Source organism: Myotis myotis, unplaced genomic scaffold (assembly GCF_014108235.1).
Source record: "Myotis myotis isolate mMyoMyo1 unplaced genomic scaffold, mMyoMyo1.p scaffold_m19_p_2, whole genome shotgun sequence".
Lineage (NCBI taxonomy): Eukaryota > Metazoa > Chordata > Mammalia > Chiroptera > Vespertilionidae > Myotis > Myotis myotis.
The window spans coordinates 102513826-102534146 of record NW_023416324.1 but is presented as its reverse complement, the minus strand read 5'-3'; the positions used below and the strand labels follow the sequence as shown (position 1 = coordinate 102534146).

The window sequence follows — 20321 nt, the reverse complement described above, 5'->3', positions numbered from 1 at the left end:
GTATATACTGTAAAACCTCAATATAATGGACTAATTCGGGCAAGAGGGTGTCCATTAAAGCCTAAAGTCCGTTATATAATGGAGGGTTTCCGTAGCATATGTTAAAAAATTGACAAATTAGTAAATCTGTTTTTACTTATATCGACACATTTGTGTAGTATTAAATATGTATGAAAAGTTTAATTTCATAGAAAAATTTTCTATGTATACTGTAATTTTAAATTTATGCTGAATAGGTCTAGTAGATGCCTGCATTCACCAGTCCCCTTAAGTAAACAAATGCACACGGCTGGGACGTGGCCTAGTGCACTGGGAACATCAACTGGAAAGAATTAAAACTGCTGCAGAAAGTCAGGCCAAGTGTCAACAGAACCAATTACCACATGTAATGCAGGTGATCACGTGCTGATCATTTCTCGAACATTTACAGGGTGACTCTTGGATTTAAATGTGTAGACTGTAGTTGTAGATATGTAATATTTATTTATATCATAAGCGAAATTAGTGTTTTTTCCAACATATGGCCTGTTCGCTAAAATTAGTTAAAAATAAGTGTGACTAATAATCCAAAAAGCCTGTAATTAATTATAAGCAAATCTTGATTAAAAGCATTTTAAAATTAACACGGTGTTAATTTTCACATGTGACATATGGACCAGAAATTTTGTCCATTAAATTTGAAGTCCATTAAATTGAAGTCCACAAAATCGAGGGTTTACTTTAATAGCTATATGCTCTGACAGTATATAGATAGCACAACTACAAAGTAAATGGGGATGGGGAGAATGGGGAAAACTTATGCAAAAAAATTTAAATTAACAATACTCAATAGTGATGGTGATATTGTTGTTTTTTTGAAATCCATTTGGGTGATATGGTAAATGCCCAATATAGTGTATTTTAATTCTATTATCTCTTGATTCATTGACAGCCAAGATTCTTGGTGTGTAAAATAGTTACAGATGTAATATAGAAAACGTTAAGTAAAAACTCTGTAGTCTCGAATTTGAATTTGGAAGTATCAATATGAATTTATGAGACATACACAAGCATGTGTAAATTTCCTAGGTCTGCCCCTCTATTGTCCCTATGTCCACGGAACAGGCTTAAAAACAATGATCAATCCAGTGTTAATATATATCCTTAGTGCCCAGGTATGGTTTTGAAATACCCTTGCTCACTAACAGAAATCAGGTTTTGTTGGAGAAATGACAGCTTCTAGGTCAGTCAGGAAGTATTCTAGTAGGCCTGGAAATTTATCATACCATATAGCAAAGATGCTAATAAAGACTACTAGGAACATGCAAAGGTTTTGAAGAGACAACTGGAAGAGGCTTATAGTGTCCCCAAGTGGGACAATTTTGAGTCTCAACATTAATAATTCAGTATATTAAAACCCATCAAATATGCTTAAATCCTTCTTAATTCATAATGGTACTCAAAAAAAGGGGTTGTCTTCCAAAGGTGATAGGGACTGTTCCTAATCTTGAAAACCGATAAAGGGAAAAAATTAAGCATTTGTTCTACCTTTCTTGTACCATTGGGTAACCAAATGGTAAAATGGTCTCTTTATAAAACTATTCCAAATGATAAAAAAGAAATGATAGAATATCACCATTTTGCAACCTCAAGTGAATTAATAGAAATCGGCATTAACCCTTTTTGGTCCAACCTCGAGGCTGACTCGACAGACCAGGCGCTAGGAGCAGGTCCAACGTCGAGCAATAAGAACATTAAAAAGTTCAACATTCAATCCCATCAATTAATTTGGACCAGACTGTTTGAATTCCAAAAATAACATTGGACCGCAAAGGGTTAAGCATCAATGGCTGCTAATACTAGAAAAAGGAAAGAAGGTGAGGTAACCAGACTATAGATCATAACTCTTCCTATTTCAGAGAACAGAGTCTTACCCTCTTTATTTTTTAAAATTGTTTATTGATTTTTTTTATTGTTTTAAGTTTTACATATGTCTCCTTTTCCCCCAATTCACACCCCCCCCCCCAATCATTACCACCCGGGCAAGCCCCCACCACCCCAGTGTCTGTGTCCATTGGTTATGCTAATATGCATTCATATAAGTCCTTTAGTTGCTCTCTAACCAGCCCCCCCCCCCACCTCCCCTGCCATTTTGCTGGGGTCCAACCCCAGCAGGTCCAGGGGTCCCCAAAGGTGTGGACTGAGTCAGCGAAGAAGGAATGACACAGAGACAGCGTTCAGTTGATCAGCAGCCTAGCCAGGATCTCTAGCCAAGTTCTGGTCAGGATCTCCAGCGAAGTTCTGGTGTTTATTGTCTTGTTACATCTGTATTTATACCAGTTGATTTTAATCCTGTCAATTTCTATTGCAAAGGTTAGGGCATTTCTTATCTCCATTCCAGGGAGTAAAGATTATATAGCTTAAGCATGATTGTTTGTAGTTAAAGTGATTAACTACCCGCCTGGCACTTAGTTAAGAGGTTTTATCCCCTCCCTAACTTCAGGGAAAAATCCCTACCTGGGGAAACAACCTTTCTCGGAGAGGTGACCTTGGTTAAAACACATAGCGCTAAGGGGAGCAAACATATTAAGAACAGTATGCTATATACGCCAGGTCCCTTGAAACATAAGCTGTGCAGATGTTTCTTTCCTGCAGCGACTGTGTCAAGCAGCAAGGATGGACCGGCTTCCGGCACCATTTATCTCTGGATCTATTTTTGTTCATCAAATTATGTTGATCATTATATCCCACATATGAGTGAGATCATGTGATATTTATCTTTCTCTGACTGGCTTATTTCGCATAATGCTCTCCAGTTCCATTCATGCTGTTGCAAATGCTAAAAGTTCCTTCTTTTTTATAGCGGCGTAGTGGTATTCCATCGTGTATGTGTACCACAGTTCTTTAATCCATTCATCTCCTGATGGGCACTTAGGTTGTTTCCAAATCTTAGCTATTGTAAATTGTGCTGCTGTGAACATATATCCTTTCTGATTGGTGTTTCTGGTTTCTTGGGATATAGTCCTAGAAGTGGGATCACTGGGTCAAATGAGAGTTCCATTTTTAACTTTTGAGATAAGTCCATACTGTCTTCCACAGTGGCTGCACCACCAACAGTGTACGAGGTTTCCTTTTTCTCCACATCCTTTCCAGCACTTGTCATTTGTTGATGATAGCCATTCTGACAGGTGTGAGGTGGTACCTCATTGTCGTTTTGATTTGCATCTCTTGGATGATTAGTGACTTTGAGCATGTTTTCAACTGTCTCTTGGCCTTCTGTATGTCCTCTTTCAAAAGGTGCCTATTTAGGTCCTTTGCCCATTTTTTGACTATATCGTTTATCTTCCTTTTGTTAAGCTGTATGATTTCTCTGTAAATTTTGGAGATTAAACCCTTATCTGAAATAACATTGGCAAATATGTTCTCCCATGCAGTGGGCTTTCTTGTTGTTTTGTTGATGGTTTCTTTGCTGTGCAGAAGCTTTTTATTTTGATATTGTCCAATTTGTTTATTTTCTCCTCAGTCTCCATTGCCCTAGGACAGTGATGGCGAACCTTTTGAGCTTGGCATGTCAGCATTTTGAAAAACCCTAACTTAACTCTGGTGCCGTGTCACATATAGAAATTTTCTGATATTTGTAACCATAGTAAAACAAAGATTTATATTTCTGATATTTATTTTATATATTTAAATGCCATTTAACAAAGAAAAATCAACCAAAAAAATGACTTCGCGTGTCACCTCTGACACGCGTGGCATAAGTTCGCCATCACTGCCCTAGGAGCTGTGTTGGTAAAGATATTGCTACGACATATGTTTGCTATTTTGCTGCCTATGGAGTCTTGTAGGATTTTTATGGTTTTCCCGTCTTACATTTAAATCCTTTATCCATTCTGAGTTTGATTTTGTGTATGGTGTAAGTTGGTGATCTAGTTTGATTTATTTGCTAATTTCCCAACACCATTTATTGAAGAGACTGTCTTGACTCCATTGTATGCGCTAGCCTCCTTTCTCAAATATTAGTTGAGCATAGTGGCTTGGGTCTATTTCTGTGTTCTGGTCACCTGCCCTTTTCCCACATATCCCTATGCTATGGTTCTCCTAACCAATTCATTCCCCAAATACATGTATTGCATGCCTCTGTGCCTTTATTCCTGTAGTTTCTCCTGGAAAGACCTTTTCTTCTCCATCTGGTATTCACCTCCTCCTTCCCAGTCTCCTCCGCAAGGAAGCGCTTGACTCTTTCATACTTTACCAGTCTTTGTTTTATGCAGAAAGGTGCACAGTATTGTTGCTTTTGATTTTCCTGTCTGTCTTCCTTCACTTTATTATACCTGAGAGCATGAACTCTTTCTTATGTGGTTCATTTCTTTCATAGTGTCTGGCAGATAGCAGTTGTTCAGTTAATGTTTGCTGATTGAATGAATAACATAGATAAAAAAAAAAAACTAGAGATTCTTATGAGGAACATACATATTTAATGAAAACTTAATCCTTACAAAACATATAATCCTATCTAATAATAGACAAACATGATAATTAACCGTACTTCCGACACGCTTCCCATTGGCTAATCAGGGTGATATGCAAATTAACTGCCAACCAAGATGGCGGCCGGCAGCCAGGCAGCTGAAGCGAACAGGATGCTTGCTTGCTCCAGTGATGGAGGAAGCCAAGGTTCCCCGCCTGCCACTGCCGGCCTCTGAGCTGCATTCTAAGAAACAGTGTTGCAATTGTAGAAGGTAAATAAACCCCAGAAACCTGCTTTCAGCCGTCAGAGCTGGAGCTAGCAGGACCACAACAGGGTTACAATTATAGAACCCAAACAAACCCAGATACCTGCTTTCAGCAGCTGAGGTCTCAGAGCTGGAGCCGAGCCTCAGAGCTAAAGCTGGCCCTCAGTTCCAGTGACAACCATAGAAGGTAAATAAATCCCAGAATAAAAAAAAGAAAAAAGAAAAAAAGGAGAGGTTGGGAGCTTCAGTCACCAGCCAGCCTGAAAACAGCCCTCAGCCCCTCACCCAGACTGACCAGGCACCCCTATGGGGACCCCCGCCCTGAAGGGGGTGTGACCAGCTACATACAGCCATCAGCCCCTCATCCAGGCTGGCCAGGCACCCAAGCGGGACCCCCACCCTGATCCAGGACACCCTTCAGGGCAAACCAGCCGGCCCCCACCTGTGCACCAGGCCTCTATCCCATATAGTAAAAGGGTAATATGCAAACTGACCCTAACAGCAGAATGACTGGGAATGACTGGTCACTATGACATACACTGACCACCAGGGGGCAGATGCTCAATGCAGGAGCTGCTCTCTGGTGGTCAGAGCGCTCTCACATGGGAGGAGCTCTGTTCAGCCACAAGCCAGGCTGATGGCTGCCAGTACAGCGGTGGTGGTGGGAGCCTCTCCTGCCTCCTCAGCAGCACTAAGGATGTCCGACTGCAGTTTAGGCCTGCTCCCCACTGGTAGTGGATCCCCCGAGGGCTTCCGGCTGCCAGAGGGATGTCTGATTGCCATCTTAGGCCCAATCCCCCATGGAGCGGGCCTAAACCAGCAGGTGGTCATCCCCTGAGGGGTCCCAGACTGCGAGAGGGCACAGGCCAGGCTGAGGGACCCCCCCCTTCCCCCCGAGTGCACAAATTTTTGTGCACCAGTCCTCTAGTTACAATTATAAACTCTTAGAGCATAATCTTTGTGATTATGATCCAATGCAGTGCTATTATAATAGCTAATATTTGTTAAGCACTTCCCATGTGCTGAACACTGTTTTAAATGCATTCACTTATTTAATCATAGCAATCTTAGAATTATCTCCCTTTTGTAGCTTAGAAAACTGATTCACAAAAGGATTGAGTTACTTACCCAAAATACATTGCTCCATAGCTAGTAAAGTAAGTGTTTGAGCTGAATTGAAACTAAGCAGAATTGCTGCAGAATAGTGTTTCTTTTTTTTTCTTTTTTAATCCTCACCCAGGATATGTTTTTATTGATTTTTTTTTAGACAGGAAGGAAGAGGAAGAGGGAAAGGGAGAGGGAGGGAGGAAGGAGAGAGAGAGAGAGAGAGAGAGAGAGAGAGAGAGAGAGAGAGAGAGAGAGAAGAAACATTCATCTGTTGCCTCCCGTACTCACCTGACCTGGGATAGAACCAGCCACCTAGGTATGTGTGCTAACCAGGAATCAAACCTTTTCCGTGTAGGGACAATGTTCCAACCCACTATGACACATGGCCAGGGCCAGAATAGTGCTTCTTAACCTTTCTTTTATCATGGCCCCTCTTCCATGTGGCTCTTTAGACTTTTTTTTTTTCTTACCTCCTCCCCGCTCCGTGCCATGAAATTTTAATACCACCCCTATACCATCTATCTGTTTATGTACTGTAGCACTTCATTATGTACCCTGTAGTCCCCCCCACCCCCAACAATTTTGATACCTTTAGGAGCCATATAGTTTTCTCTTGATCAAGTATACTCTAGAACCTGTACTTTAAAAAATTGTAGTAAAATACACATAACATTTGCCACTTTACCCATTTTTAAAAATATATATGTATATTTTTATTGATTTCAGAGAGGAAGGGAGAGGGAGAGAAAGATTAAAACATAAATGATGAGAGACAATCATCGATCAGCTGCCTCCTGCATGCCTCCCACCAGGAACTGAACCCGCATCCTGGGCATGTGCCCCGATCCAGGAATCGAACTGACCAGGAATTGAACCATGACCTCCTGGTTCATAGGTTGATGCTCAACCACTGAGCAACACTGGCTGGGCAACTTTACACACTTTTATGTGTACAGTTCAGCACTGTACACTTAATTAAGTTCATTCGCATTGTTGTGCTAGAGCCTGTATTTTTAAAACCTGTCTTCTATACATTTTGCTAAAAATGGTTTCTTGACTATGAAAACCTAAATTTTCAAATTACAGGGAACATAAATTGGCATTTCTATTTTAAAGTACTGCTCTTGTATAGGGAGCTTATCTGTCTTATCCTTTGTTCTATTCGCTATACTATATTTATTGTATTTCCCAGACCCAAGCATAATGTGTGGCACATAATAGGTCTTCAGTAAATATTTATTGAGTGAATGAATTTTTTAAGTACACCTTATTACATAATCTGTAAAACATACATAGCATATAAAATATTGTGTACTGAAAGTTTATTAAAATATTTATGGTGTTTTAGTATGTCTTAAAACATAGAATATTAAAAATTAATTGAAGCAACAAAACTTTGGGATTGTTTAAGATAAATAGTATTAAAGAGCTAGAGAAAAATAATTGTTAACAGTTCTTTTAATCAGTCAAATAGATACTGTCTCTATGTAAAAGGCATTTTGCAAGGACGAAAAGTTATCCTAACAAAAGGAAACTAGTGTTTTGAGAAAATTAGATGCCAAGATGTTAATTCAATACATAACTACAATTGAAAGCAGCATGACTGTGTATTCTAAGTGAATGGTAAAGGCTACATGTACTATCATATTCAGTAAAGGGAAGCTCTATTTGTTTATTAATTTACTAGAGGCCCGGTGCACAAAATTTGTGCACTTGGCGTGGGTTCACTCAGCCCGGCCTGTGCCCTCTTGCATTCTGGGAGCCCTCCGGGAGTGGGCCTAAGCCAGCAGTCAGACATCCTTAGTGCTGCCGCGGAGGCAGGAGAGCCAGGGCACTTGCCAGCCATGAGCCTGGCTTCTGGCTGAGCAGCACTCCCCTTGTGGGAGTGCACTGACCACCAGGGGGCAGCTCCTGCATTGAGCATCTGCCCCCCTGGTGGTCAGTGCACGTCATAGCGAGCGGTTGAGCAGCCTTAGCATATTATTAGCATATTACACTTTGATTGGTTGAACTGTTGACTGGACACTTAGCATATCAGACTTTTAATCATTTTTTATTTACTACTTTGTGTCAGACATTGTGCCAAGACTTCTAAACATGACCAAATCAAAGACCTTGCTTTGAGGAATCTTACAGTTCAGCAGGAAAGGACAGACATTTGACGGGTAGAGCACCTAATATGTTCTGGCATTCTTGTATTTATTGGGAACACAAAATCAAGTAAGATACGACATAAAGAAAGGAGCACATTTCCCTTTGGGTGAGGAAGGGAAAGCTTCCAGACAAAGATACCTGAGCTGGATCTTGAAAGCTGATTCAAGGTCAGGGAGTGAGGAGCAAGTAGGAAAGAAAAGAATTTCTGGTAGTAGGAACATCCGTAAAATCACAGAGGTTTGAAAGCCTAGCACGTGTAGGGCTCTGTACTTTACTGCAGTTAGCTTGTAGGATATATGTGGAAATTGGAAAGCATATAGTATTGGTTGGAAAGATAGCACCCAAATCATACAGGACCTTTCATGGTATTAAGGATTTGTAGTATCATGTGGGTTTAAGTAAGAAAGCAACATGATCAGATTATGTTTTAGGAAAATGGCTGAACTGGTGAAAGAGAAAACTGTAAGAAAGCAGTCCAGTTGGAAAACTGAGGTCCTTAAGCTGAGATGGGGAAGCAGGATGGAGAAAAAGATGAGATTGCCTGAAACAACATGAATGGATAGGAGGGTAAGATTGCAGAAACATTTGGGATGTTAAATTTAAAAAAAATACAGAAACTAATTAGATACGGGGTTGAGGAAGAGGGCAAAGTATAAGATAACCTTGAAATTTTTATTATAATATCTAGTTATTCTCCTGCATGTTCTCATTTTCTTCTTCTTTTTTTTTAAAATAAAATAGTCGGGTTTATTGATGTTTGTGTGTGTGAAATGAGAGGGTTTAGGAAGTTCTCATTTTCTTTACTGCATTAGCTGATGATTAATCATTCTGTATCTTTCTTATTAATCTTAAATTAAAGAGAATTTTAAATTTTTTTTCTAAAAAGAAAATTATAGTGTTTTTTTCCAGATTATAAAGGTAATATGTGCTCATTATGTAAAAATTTGTATTAATACAGAAAGGTGTAAAAACTATTAGAGGAAAGTAAAAAGCAACTGAAATTCTATCATCTTGTTTCTGTATACTTCTTTCTTCTCTATGCAAAATACATATGTAGATATGAATGGGATAATAATATACTTGCTATTTTATGACCTACTTTTGTTGTCACTTGACCATCTGTATTATAATTTATAACTAGAGGCCTGGTGCACGAATTTGTGTACCAGTGGGGTCCCTCAGCCTGGCCTGTGGGATTGGGCTGAAACCAGCTCTCCTACATCCCCCAAGGGGTCCCGGATTGTGAGAGGGCACAGGCCAGGCCGAGGGACCTCACCGGTACACGATTGGGGCCGAGGAGGGACGCAAGAGGTTGGCCAACCAGGGAGGGACTGCGGGAGGGCGCCAGGGTATGTCCGGCCCATCTCACTCAGTCCTGACCGGCCAGACCCTAGCACCAAGCTAACCTACCAGTCTGAGCGTCTGCCCCCTGTTGGTCAGTGCAAGTCACAGTGAGCATTTGAGCGGCCTTAGCATATCATTAGCATATTACACTTTGATTGGTTGAACGGACTACTGGACACTTAGCATATTAGGCTTTTATTATATAGGATTGTGGAGTATTCCATTGAATAGATGTACCATCATCAATTTTCTTTTTTTTTTAATTGAATTTATTGGGGTGACATTGGTTAATAAAATTATATGGGTTTCAGGCATATAATTCTACAATACATCATCTGTATATTGTATTGTGTGTTTACCATCCCAAGTCAAGTCTTCTTCCATCACCATTTATTCCCCCTTTATCCTCTCCTAACTCCCACACCCTCCCATCCCTCTGGCAGTCAACCATACTGTTGTCTGTCTCCATGCCATCACTTTTCTATGAGGCCTTTCAATGGTTTTCAGTTTTTATTTTTTCTGAGCAATACTGACATGAATATTTTTGTACTTATATCTTTATGCAAATTTATGATTATGTCCCAGGATAAATTTTCAATAGTAGAAATCCTGGGTCAAAGATGTGCGTACTTCGAGTCATATGGGTGCTCCCTTGTAGGTAAATAACTGCTTTTTTCTTGCTGACTGCTTTTAAGAGTCTCTCTTTGTCTTTAACCCTTGACATTTTATTTATGATGTGTCTTCGTGTGAACTTCTTTGGGTTCCTCTTATTTGGGACTCTCTGTGCTTCCTAGAATTGTAAGTCTCCTTCTTTCACCACGTAGGGGAAGTTTTCTGTCATTTCTTCAAATAGGTTTTCAGTATCTTGCTTTCTCTCTTCTCCTCTGGCACTCCATAATAACATATGACCTATGCATTTCCCCAAACCTTACCAATAATGGGTAGCAATCTTACTGATCTTTGCTAACATGATAGGAAAAATGATGTGTCAGTTTAATTTGAAATTTGGGGATGTTGAACATCTTTTCATATGTTTTTTAGTAATTTGTGTTCCTTTTTGCATTGCTTTGCATTTTCCATGCTTACTTTTAAACTTTGCTCTTTTCCTTATTTATATTTGAGGATTTTTGTATGTTAGGAATATTGACTTTGTCCTAATTTGCAAACATTTCCTGCATTTTGTTATATTCAATTAAACTTTTTTATGGCTCTTTTTTTTTTAACCCTGTAGATTTAAAAATATATTTTTATATAGTCAAGTCCACCATCAGTTTGGTTTTTTATTTCTGGATTTCCCCACCCTAACATTTCCAAAATACTTGTATATAGTTTTTTACTTTTATTTCTCAAATTAAAATGCCTAATCTTTATGGAATTTATTTCGTTATACAGTGAGGTACTATTTGTTTACTAATAGTTGCCTAGGTGCCCCCATTTCTTTCTTTCAGACTTGAAATGCCTCTTATGTACGAAATTTATATGTACACTTAGACTGCTTCTAAACTATGTGGTTCAATCATATGGTCTTATAATTTTTAATATAGAGAATGGATTTTTCTTTATTATTCTTTTTAATATTCTTTGTATGTTTATTCTCCTAGGGAAACTTTGTAATCGTTTTATAAAGTACTCCCACCTCCTTAAAAAAGATCACATATATATTTTGATTGAGGGTTTTCAGATTTTTTGAAACAGTAAATCTTTAATTTACTTTTAAAATCTCATTATTATAATAAGTCATTTCAGTTGAGTCTGTTATTCAGTAAGGGCATTTAAATTTTTTATGTGGTATTCAGCACAAGTGCGTTTTTACTGAAATATTTTATAGTTTTATTGATTCAGAGGCCAAAACTTTTCACAACACCCCTCCCCAATAAAAAAAAAAAAAAAACCCCAAAAACTCAAAGGTATGTCATTTTCTCAATAATAGGAAAATGTATTGTTACCTGTGCATATGGTAAAACTTGAATAACTGTTTCAGAGATGGTTCTCATTAAGTTTACACAAGGAAAGTCTATTAAGCTTGAAAATTCAAAACACTTCTCTTTAGTATGTAATACAGACTATAAAAATTATTTAATTACACTAGATGTTGCAGGTATTAAGTTATGTCCATTTTAGTTCTTGGTTAATGTATATTTTTTTTCAGTAGTGTTTTCTTGTTCCAGACCTATAAACAGAGGAAAAATAAATTCATGTAACCAAAAATAAATTTAATAAAATAATATACCCAAATTAGTGACTCTATTTTAGTGAAACCAAATATTCAGTAAAGCTTTAAATCATTTGTAAAACCTTTTCATAATCATGTACACACAGCCTTTTTATATAAATGGACATTACAGTAATAATCCATTCTTAGAGAAAATTGAGGTTTTGAGAGTTAATGTCAAACAGTAGGAAGAAAAGAAACTAATATTTTGAGTACCAAATGAACCAAGCACTTTTTATGGTGTTTTCCCAGGTTATCTTATTTTAAATAGATAATTTCCTGACAGTAACTTTGATCAAGCTATTGCTACATTATGCACGTAACCATATAATATGTCTCCATCTTACCAGTGCTTCTGTTTTTCCCCCTTTACTTTCTTTATTCAAATTTGGTTGTTCACTGTTTTTATATAATAAGAATGCCCCAATATCCTGCTTTTTATTGGCTGCTTTGTCCAGCCTCTTAAATATCCATGGTTGATTATAATTATAATAATGATCTTCATCATTTTTTTTTTAGATACCTGAATTTGACAACTTGTATCTGGATATGAATGGAATTATACATCAGTGTTCCCATCCTAATGATGATGATGTTCACTTCAGAATTTCAGATGATAAAATTTTTACTGATATTTTTCACTACTTGGAAGTGTTGTTTCGCATTATTAAACCTAGGAAAGTGTTTTTTATGGCTGTTGATGGTGTGGCTCCTCGAGCAAAAATGAACCAGCAGCGTGGAAGGCGTTTTAGGTAAAACATTCATGTCTTATTTTAGGATACTATTTAGATTAATAAAATATATTATTTTAATGATAACTGACTTAACACAATGTATCTTCTGTTCATGTTTCTTTTCTGCTTAAATTTCTCGAGAAATGAAACAATAATTATAATGTAACATTTTATCAATTAAGTAAACAAATTAGTAATTCAAGTGAGGTGTCATTTCTCAAAGCTTTTGAAAGGTTAAAATCTGTGGTGTGCAGGTAGGCTAAATAGCTATGTCAGGTGGTGAATAAAGAAAAATTGAATTTATTTAAGGAAAAGGGGATGGGGAATGGGGATATCCAAAGGAAAGGGCTACACAGAGCTGAGCCAAAGGGTATTGGGTCCATGATGGCAACAAAAATGTACTTAGGACACTGAAACAAAAAAGGGCATAGAAGAAGCAACAGGAAAGCTTAGCCTGGGCTGCTTTGGCTCACTGAGAAGTCAGAGAAAAGGGGGCTTTGGAGACAGGTTCAGGGGGTTAGCCTGGGATGAGCTGCTGCTTCCTATTGCTCTCCTGGTTGCAGGTCTCATGGGATCCCTTGCCCATTTGCCCTCAGAGGTTGGGGGATACCTACGTGCCTGTGGGCAAATGGGCAAGTGTGTGCTCCTTGGAGAAAGAGAGTGCACCTGGGTCCTTTGTCCTGAGTATATTTATCTTTCTTGCGGGTGGAAACTTTATGGGAGGGTCTTAATAGAATATACATTAGCTTTCCAAGTGTGCTCTTTCAGGGTTGTGGTCTCTACTGATTGGTGGGTGCCAGGGCAAGGGGGCCTGAGGCAGCCAAGGCATCACTTGTCTGGTTTTGCTGCTTTTGGGGGCCTGGAGCTGAGATATAATTGAGACCTAGATATTATCTCTGGGGAGGAGAAGGTCAGGGGTCTAAACTGCCTGACCAGTGATATACTAGGCAAGGTTCTTGTTTTCCCAGTTTTGCCCCTTATAAGGCATCCAGGGCTTTCTGCCCTGGTGAGTTTCTATACCTGACCCATCATCCTTGCTCTGCTCATGTCTAACACCTATGTTGGGCTCTATAAAGTTATTCTGTTGTTCCCTCACAAATTTTTCAAACACTTTACTGATAATTTGCAAATGGTAGTAACAGAGAAAGCTTCTATAGTAGTATGCCTTGAGCTAGGAAACTGCAGAATGATCTGAGAGATTGTTCTTATCAGAATATCATTGCTATTTTAATTTAATTCAACAAACATTTGTTGAATGCCTAGATTCTGGGCTAGCTGCTGACTGAGCATGACTCCAGGTCAAGTGAAACTAGGTCTGAGTTAGGACATTTGATGTACAGGGTGGGGCAAAAGTAGGTTTACAGTTGTTTCTGTGGAAAATAATACATTAATAAATAATAGAACAATAAATTGTGTTTTGCATTGTTTCTATGGAAAATAATACATTAATAAATAATAATACAACAATAAACTGTTTTGCATACTCAGAACTGTAAACCTACCTTTGCCCCACCTGTATTATCAGCCCTGTGAGTTGGATTGTAGAAGTAAAAGGATGGCCCTGACCGATTTGGCTCAGTGGATAGAGCGTCGGCCTGTGGACTGTTCAGGTCCCAGGTTCGATTCCGGTCAAGGGCATGTACCTTGGTTGCGGGCACATCCCCACTAGGGGGTGTGCAGGAGGCAGCTGATCGATGTTTCTCTCTCATCGATGTTTCTTACTCTCTATCCTTCTCCCTTCCTCTCTAAAAAGTCAATAAAATATATTTAAAAAAAAAAAAGTAAAAGGATGAAAAGAGGTTATACACACAGAGAGGGTTTAAAAGTCAAAATCCTGGACCTGTGAAATATTTCTGAATAACAATGAGAGCATGCTCTGCCCTTGTTTGTGAGTAGCAGAAGTAAAGTTAAGAGGGTTATTGGAATTGAAGGAAAGAAACCCTGAGTTTAGCATATTTGATGGATAATTAGCATAATGAATCCTTTCACCACTGTGGCAAGTAAAGTAGTCCAAAGGGCACCAGTAGAATCACATGTGGAAATCATCAAGGAACTTGAGAGTATGTTGGAAGCTACCAGTGAAAATAGGAGGAGGATGGCCAAAAGTACTGATTTAAATATCAAAAGAGAAAAAATACTGAAGATAATGGAACTCTGAAATCTTTGAACACAAGGACCATCTCTTACTAAAATGTAGATTCTCAAATACCATCTAAGACTTTTTTAACCTGGATCTCTAAAAATTGGGCCCTGGAAACCATTTTTACTAGACTCCCCTGGTATATGTTAAACTAGTTTTGGGGAACTACTGGGCTAGAAAATGTAGTGTTGAGAAAGAGTTATATAAGCCCATTGTATCAGTCAGTATTCAGTTTCTGGTAATAGAATTCTAGCTATTTTAAGCAGAAAGGTCTATAATAGAATTAGGTGCCTATAAAAATTGTTCTAAGAGCCAAAAAGGTGAGAATCTAGGTAAACATTCAAGAATGATGTCCTGAACACACCATACAATTGACCCACCAGTAGATGGCACTGCTGCTACCACTTTGACGAAGGTGAGTTCAGAGGCCCCACCAGAAAAGGTGGTTCCAGGAACTAACTTACACCTTTATTGTGTTTCAGAGATTAACAAACTACCACCTGAGCTGTTGGCTCCAAGAATACATTACTTTGGTTAAAATTCAGTAATCAAGACGCTAACAAGCTCTATAGCACCTGCTCCATCTGTAGCAAAAAGCAGATGCCCTGTACCTTGCTTTTCAGCACCTACTAAGCTGCTGAATATTAAGATCTCTTCTACTGATGAAACACCCCACACACATGCACACTACTCTAGTATCTCACTTCTACCTTCGAAACCGTTTTGGAGGCATTTGACTGATAAAATCTAAGTAATGTCTAGAAACCTCACTGCAGGAAAGCACAAGAGTTTAATTTTTTTAGCTGTCCAACCTCTCCAGTATTAGAAGACAAAGTAGGAATAGAATGGATGCTGAGGGCCAATTCACCATCACCACCAAACACATTTACTAAGTGCTGTGCTGGCATCGAGTGCTCCAAGTACCCCAAATCCCCCACTTAGCAGTTTCTCATTCTCCACAGCGACTACTTTCTCCATTCATAATCTTTAATCATAATCTTTCCACATCTCTAACTCACTTTAAAATCTGCTCTCTCTGGCTTTCATCCCCCCCATTCCACTGAGACTAACAAGATTACTAGTAGAATCCTTATAGGGAAATCTAAAGAATAACTCTGTACATTACTTCATTTTTCTACAATATTTTAACAGAGTTGACCTTTCTTTTTTGAACTTCCTTTCTGTCTTGTAACCACACACTGACTGCACCTTACTAGTCTTATTATTATTCTCTCATCCTCTGCTTGTTCTTAAATATTGATGTTTCTTAAGGTTCTATCCTGGGTCCTAAGTGATCTTATCCAATGACTAATTACTGTATCTGTACTGAGGACTCCCAAATGTATCTTTCTGGTAGATAACTCTCCAGAGCTCTCTATATATCCATATTCCTGCCAAATGTTTCCTTTTGGATACCAAAGGTACATTTCAGGTTTAACATGTTCAGAACTAAACTCCTCTTTGCCCCAAAACTGCCTTCATTCTGTCTTGCCTATTTCTTTTTTAAAAGTTTTTATTGATTTCAGAGAGAAAGGGAAAGAGAGAAATATCAGTGATGAAAGAGAATCATCTCATCAATATGTTGCCTCCTGCACACGCCCTAATGGGGACCAAGCCAACAACCTTGGCATGTGCCCTGACCAGGAATCGAACTGTGACCTCCTGGTTCATAGGTCAATGCTTAACCACTGGGCAACACCGGTTGGGCTATCTTGCCTGTTTTAGTGAATGACAACACCATGCAAATAGCTGCTCAACCCAAAAGTCCAAGAGCAATTTGGAATTCTTCCTGTTCTTTATTTCTCTTTATCCAATCTCTTAAAAATTCTTTTTTTTAAAATTCTTTCTTTAAAATTTTATTTATTTATTGTCTGAAGTTTTACATATGTCTCCATTTTCCCCAATTGACCCCACTCCCCCAGCCATTCCCACCCAGGCAAGCCCCTACCGCCCCAGTGTCTGAGTCCATTGGTTATGCTAATACGCATGCATACAAGTCCTTTGGTTGCTCTCTAACCCCTACCCCCACCCTGTACCATTTGTCTCTGGATCTATTCTTGTTCATCAATTATGTTGATCATTATATTCCACTTGTGAGATCATGTGATATTTATCTTTATCCGACTGGCTTATTTCACTTAGCATAATGCTCTCCAGTTCCAGCCATGTTGTTGCAAATGGTAAAAGTTCCTTCTTTTTTTAGCAGCATAGTGGTATTCCATTGTGTAGATAGTTTTTTAATCCATTCATCTACTGATGAGCACTTAAGCTCTTACAAATCTTAGCTATTGTAAATTGTGCTGCTATGAACAGAGTGGTGCATATATCCTTTCTGATTGGTGTTTCTGTTTTCTTGTGATATATTCCTAGAAGTGGGATCACTGGGTCAAATGGCAGTTCCATTTTTAATTTTTTGAGAAAACGCCATGCTGTTTTCCACAGTGGCTGCACCAGTCTGCATTCCCACCAGCAGTGAAGGAGGGTTCCTTTTTCTCCGCATCCTCCCCAGCACTTGTCCTTTGTTGATTTGTTGATGATAGCCATTCTGACAGGTGTGAGATGGTACCTCATTGTTGTTTTGATTTGCATCTCTTGGATGATTAGTGACTTTGAGCATGTTTTCAACTGTCTCTGGACCTTATTTATGTCCTATTTCAAAAAGTGTCTATTTAGGTCCTTTGCCCATTTTTTGATTATATCGTTTATCTTCCTTTTGTTAAGTTGTATGGGTTCTCTGTAAATTTTGGAGATTAAACCCTTATCTGAATTAGCATTGGCAAATATGTTCTCCGATGCAGTGGGCTTTCTTGTTGTTTTGTTGATGGTTTCTTTTGCTGTGAGGAAGCTTTTTATTTTGATGTAGTCTCATTTGTTTATTTTATCCTTAGTCTCCATTGCCCTAGGAGCTGTGTCAGTAAAGATATTGCTATGACATATGTCTGCTATTTTGCTGCCTGTGGAGTCTTGTAGGATTTTTATGGTTTACCATCTTACATTCAAGTCCTTTACCCATTTAGAGTTTGGGTTTGTGTATGGTGTAAGTTGGTGATCTAGTTTTATTTTTTTTGCATGTATCTGACCAAATTTCCCAGCACCATTTATTAAAGAGACTGTTTTGACTCCATTGTTTGCTCTTGCTTCCTTTGTCAAATATTAATTGAGCATAATGGCTTGGGTTGATTTCTTGGTTCTCTGTTCTGTTCCATTGGTCTATATGTCCGTTCTTGTGCCAGTACCAGGTAGTTTTGAGAACTGTGGCTTGGTAATATAGCTTGATATCTGATATTGTGATCCCTCCAACTTTGTTCTTCTTTCTCAGGATAGCTGTAGCTATTCGGGGTCATTTTTTATTCCAGATGAATTTTTGGAGAGTTTGTTCTACATCTTTGAAATATGCCATTGGAATATTAATTGGGATTGCATTGAATCTGTAGATTGCTTTGGGTAGAATGGACATTTCAATGAGGTTGATTCTAACAATTCATTAACATGGTACATTCTTCCATTTGTTTATGTCTTCCTCTATCTCTTTTTTAATGTCCTGTAGTTTTCCGAGTACAGGTCTTTTACCTCCTTAGTTAAGTTTATTCCTAGGTATCTTAAATTTTTGTTGCAATGGTAAATGGGATTATTTTTTTCATTTCTCTTTTTGTGAGTTCATTATTGGTGTATAAAAAGGCCATAGATTTCTGGGTGTTAATTTTGTATCCTGCTACATTTCCAAATTCATTTATTAGGTCTAGTTTTTTTTTATGGAGTTTTTGGAGTTTTCTATATACAGTATCATGTCATATGTGAATAAGGACAGTTTTATTTCTTTTCCAATTTGGATGCTTTTATTTCTTCTTCTTGTCTGATTGCTGTGGCTAGCACTTCCAGTACTATGTCGAACAGGAGTGTTGAAAGTGGGTATCCCTGTTTTGTTCCTGTTCTTAGGGGAAATGAGTTTAGTTTTTGCCCATTGAGTATGATGTTCGCTGTAGGTTTGTCATATAGGGCTTTTATTATGTTGAGGTATGATCTCTCTATTCCCACTTTGCTGAGAGTTTTTATCAAGAAAGGGTGTTGGATTTTGTCAAATGCTTTTTCTGCATCAATTGATATGATTATGTGATTTTTGTCTATCAGTTTCTTTATGTGATGTATCACATTTATTGATTTGTGGATATTGTATCATCCTTGCATCCCCAGAATAAATCCCACTTGGTCATGGTGTATGATCTTTCTAATGTAATGCTGAATCCGATTTGCTAGAATTTTGGTGAGGATTTTTGCATCTATGTTCATCAAGGATATTGGCCTGTAGTTCTCTTTTTTTGTGGTATCTTTATCTGGTTTTGGGATTAGGGTAATGCTGGCTTCATAGAAAGAGCTTGGAAGTGTTCCTTCCTCTTGAATTTTTGGAAAAGTCTGAGGAGGATAGGTTTTAGTTCTTCTTTCATGCTTGGTAGAACTTCCCTGTAAAGCCTTCCAAACCAGGGTGTTTGTTTCCTAGATGATTTTTAGTCACTAATTCAATTTCTTTGGTACTTATCAGCCTTTTCAGGTCTTTTGATTCTTCTTAAATTGTGTTTTGGGAGCTTGTATTATTCTAAGAATATGTCCATTCGTCTAGGTTGTCAATTTTTTTGGAATAGTGTTGTTCATAGAATTCTTTCATAATCGTTTGTATATCTGTGGGATCAGTTGTTACTTCACCTCTTTCTGATTTTGTTTATTTGGGTCCTCTCTCTTGCTTCTTGGTGAGCCTTGCTAGAGGTTTATCAATCTTGTTTATCCTTTCAAAGAACCAACTCTTGGTTTTGTTGAACTTTTGTATTGTTTTTGTTTTTGTTTTGTTTGGTTTTGGTCTCTATGTTGTTATCTCTGTTGTGCTCTTCATTATTTCCTTCCTTCTGCTTCAGCTGGGCTTTTCTTGTTGCTCTCTTTCTAACTCTTTGATTTGTAGGATTAGATAATTTATTTCCATTTTTTCTTGTTTTTTTGAGGTAGGCCTGTAGAGCTATGAACTTCCCTCTCAAGACTGCTTTCACTGTATCCCATAGATTTTGGATTGTTGTGTTTTCATTGTCATTTCTTGCCATGATGCTTTTTATTTCTCCTTTAATCTCTTTGGTAACCCAATCATTTTTTAGTAGCAGGCTATTTAGCATGCTACCAGGTGTTTGATTTTTTTTTTATTGTTTTTATTGTAGTTGATTTCCAGTTTTATGCCATTGTGATCTGAGAAGATGCTTGATATGATTTCTGTCTTCTTGAATTTGAAGAGACTTTGTCTATGTCCCAGTATGTGGTCTATCTTTGAAAATGACTCATGTGCCCTTTAGAAGAATGTATATTTTGTGGCTTTGGGGTGAAATGTTCTGAAGATGTCTATTAATTCAATCTGATCTAGTGAGTCATTTAGGATTGCTGTTTCTTTGCTAATTTTTTTTTTTAGAGGATTTGTTCAGTGGTGTTAGTGGGGTATTAAAATCCCCTACTATAACTGTATTGCTGTCAATCTCTCCCTTGATATCCTCCAGAAGTTTTTTTTATGTATTTGGGTGCTCCTGTATTGGGTGTATATATGTTTACCAGTGTTACGTCTTGTTGTTGTATTGATCCCTTTAGTATTTTTAAGTGGCCTTCTTTATCTTTTGTTATGGCCTTCACTTTGAGGTCTAATTTGTCACATATAAGTATTGCTACCCCTGCTTTTTTTTTTCATTTCCATTCACCTGGAAAACCTTTTTTCATCCTCTTCACCATCAATCTGTGTGAGTCCTTTCTTCTGAGGCGGGTTTCTTGTAGACAGAAGATATATGGGTCATGTTTTTTTATTCACTCAGCTCTCCAGTGTCTTTTTATTGGGGCATTTAATCCATTTACATTTAAAGGTATTATTGATAGGTACTTGTTTGTCACCATTTTTA

The 20321-nt window shown here is 38.1% G+C and overlaps 1 protein-coding gene across 19 annotated transcripts in view; it reads left to right on the top strand.

Annotated features, from left to right (window-relative positions):
- The window catches only part of XRN1 (5'-3' exoribonuclease 1), a 182119-nt gene that overhangs the window by 4067 nt on the left and 157731 nt on the right, over positions 1–20321 (top strand). For 18 of the 19 annotated variants that reach the window (XR_004973779.1, XR_004973780.1, XR_004973783.1 and 15 more), the window contains exon 2: positions 12052–12284. Coding sequence is in view for 14 of the 19 variants with exons in the window: in XM_036347036.1 (XP_036202929.1) it covers positions 12052–12284 (233 nt within the window). In the remaining 5 variants the exon portion in view is untranslated. Of the gene's footprint in view, positions 1–8379; positions 8544–12051; positions 12285–20321 lie in introns of those variants that run through there. The other variant, XM_036347034.1, reaches the window with a different exon arrangement.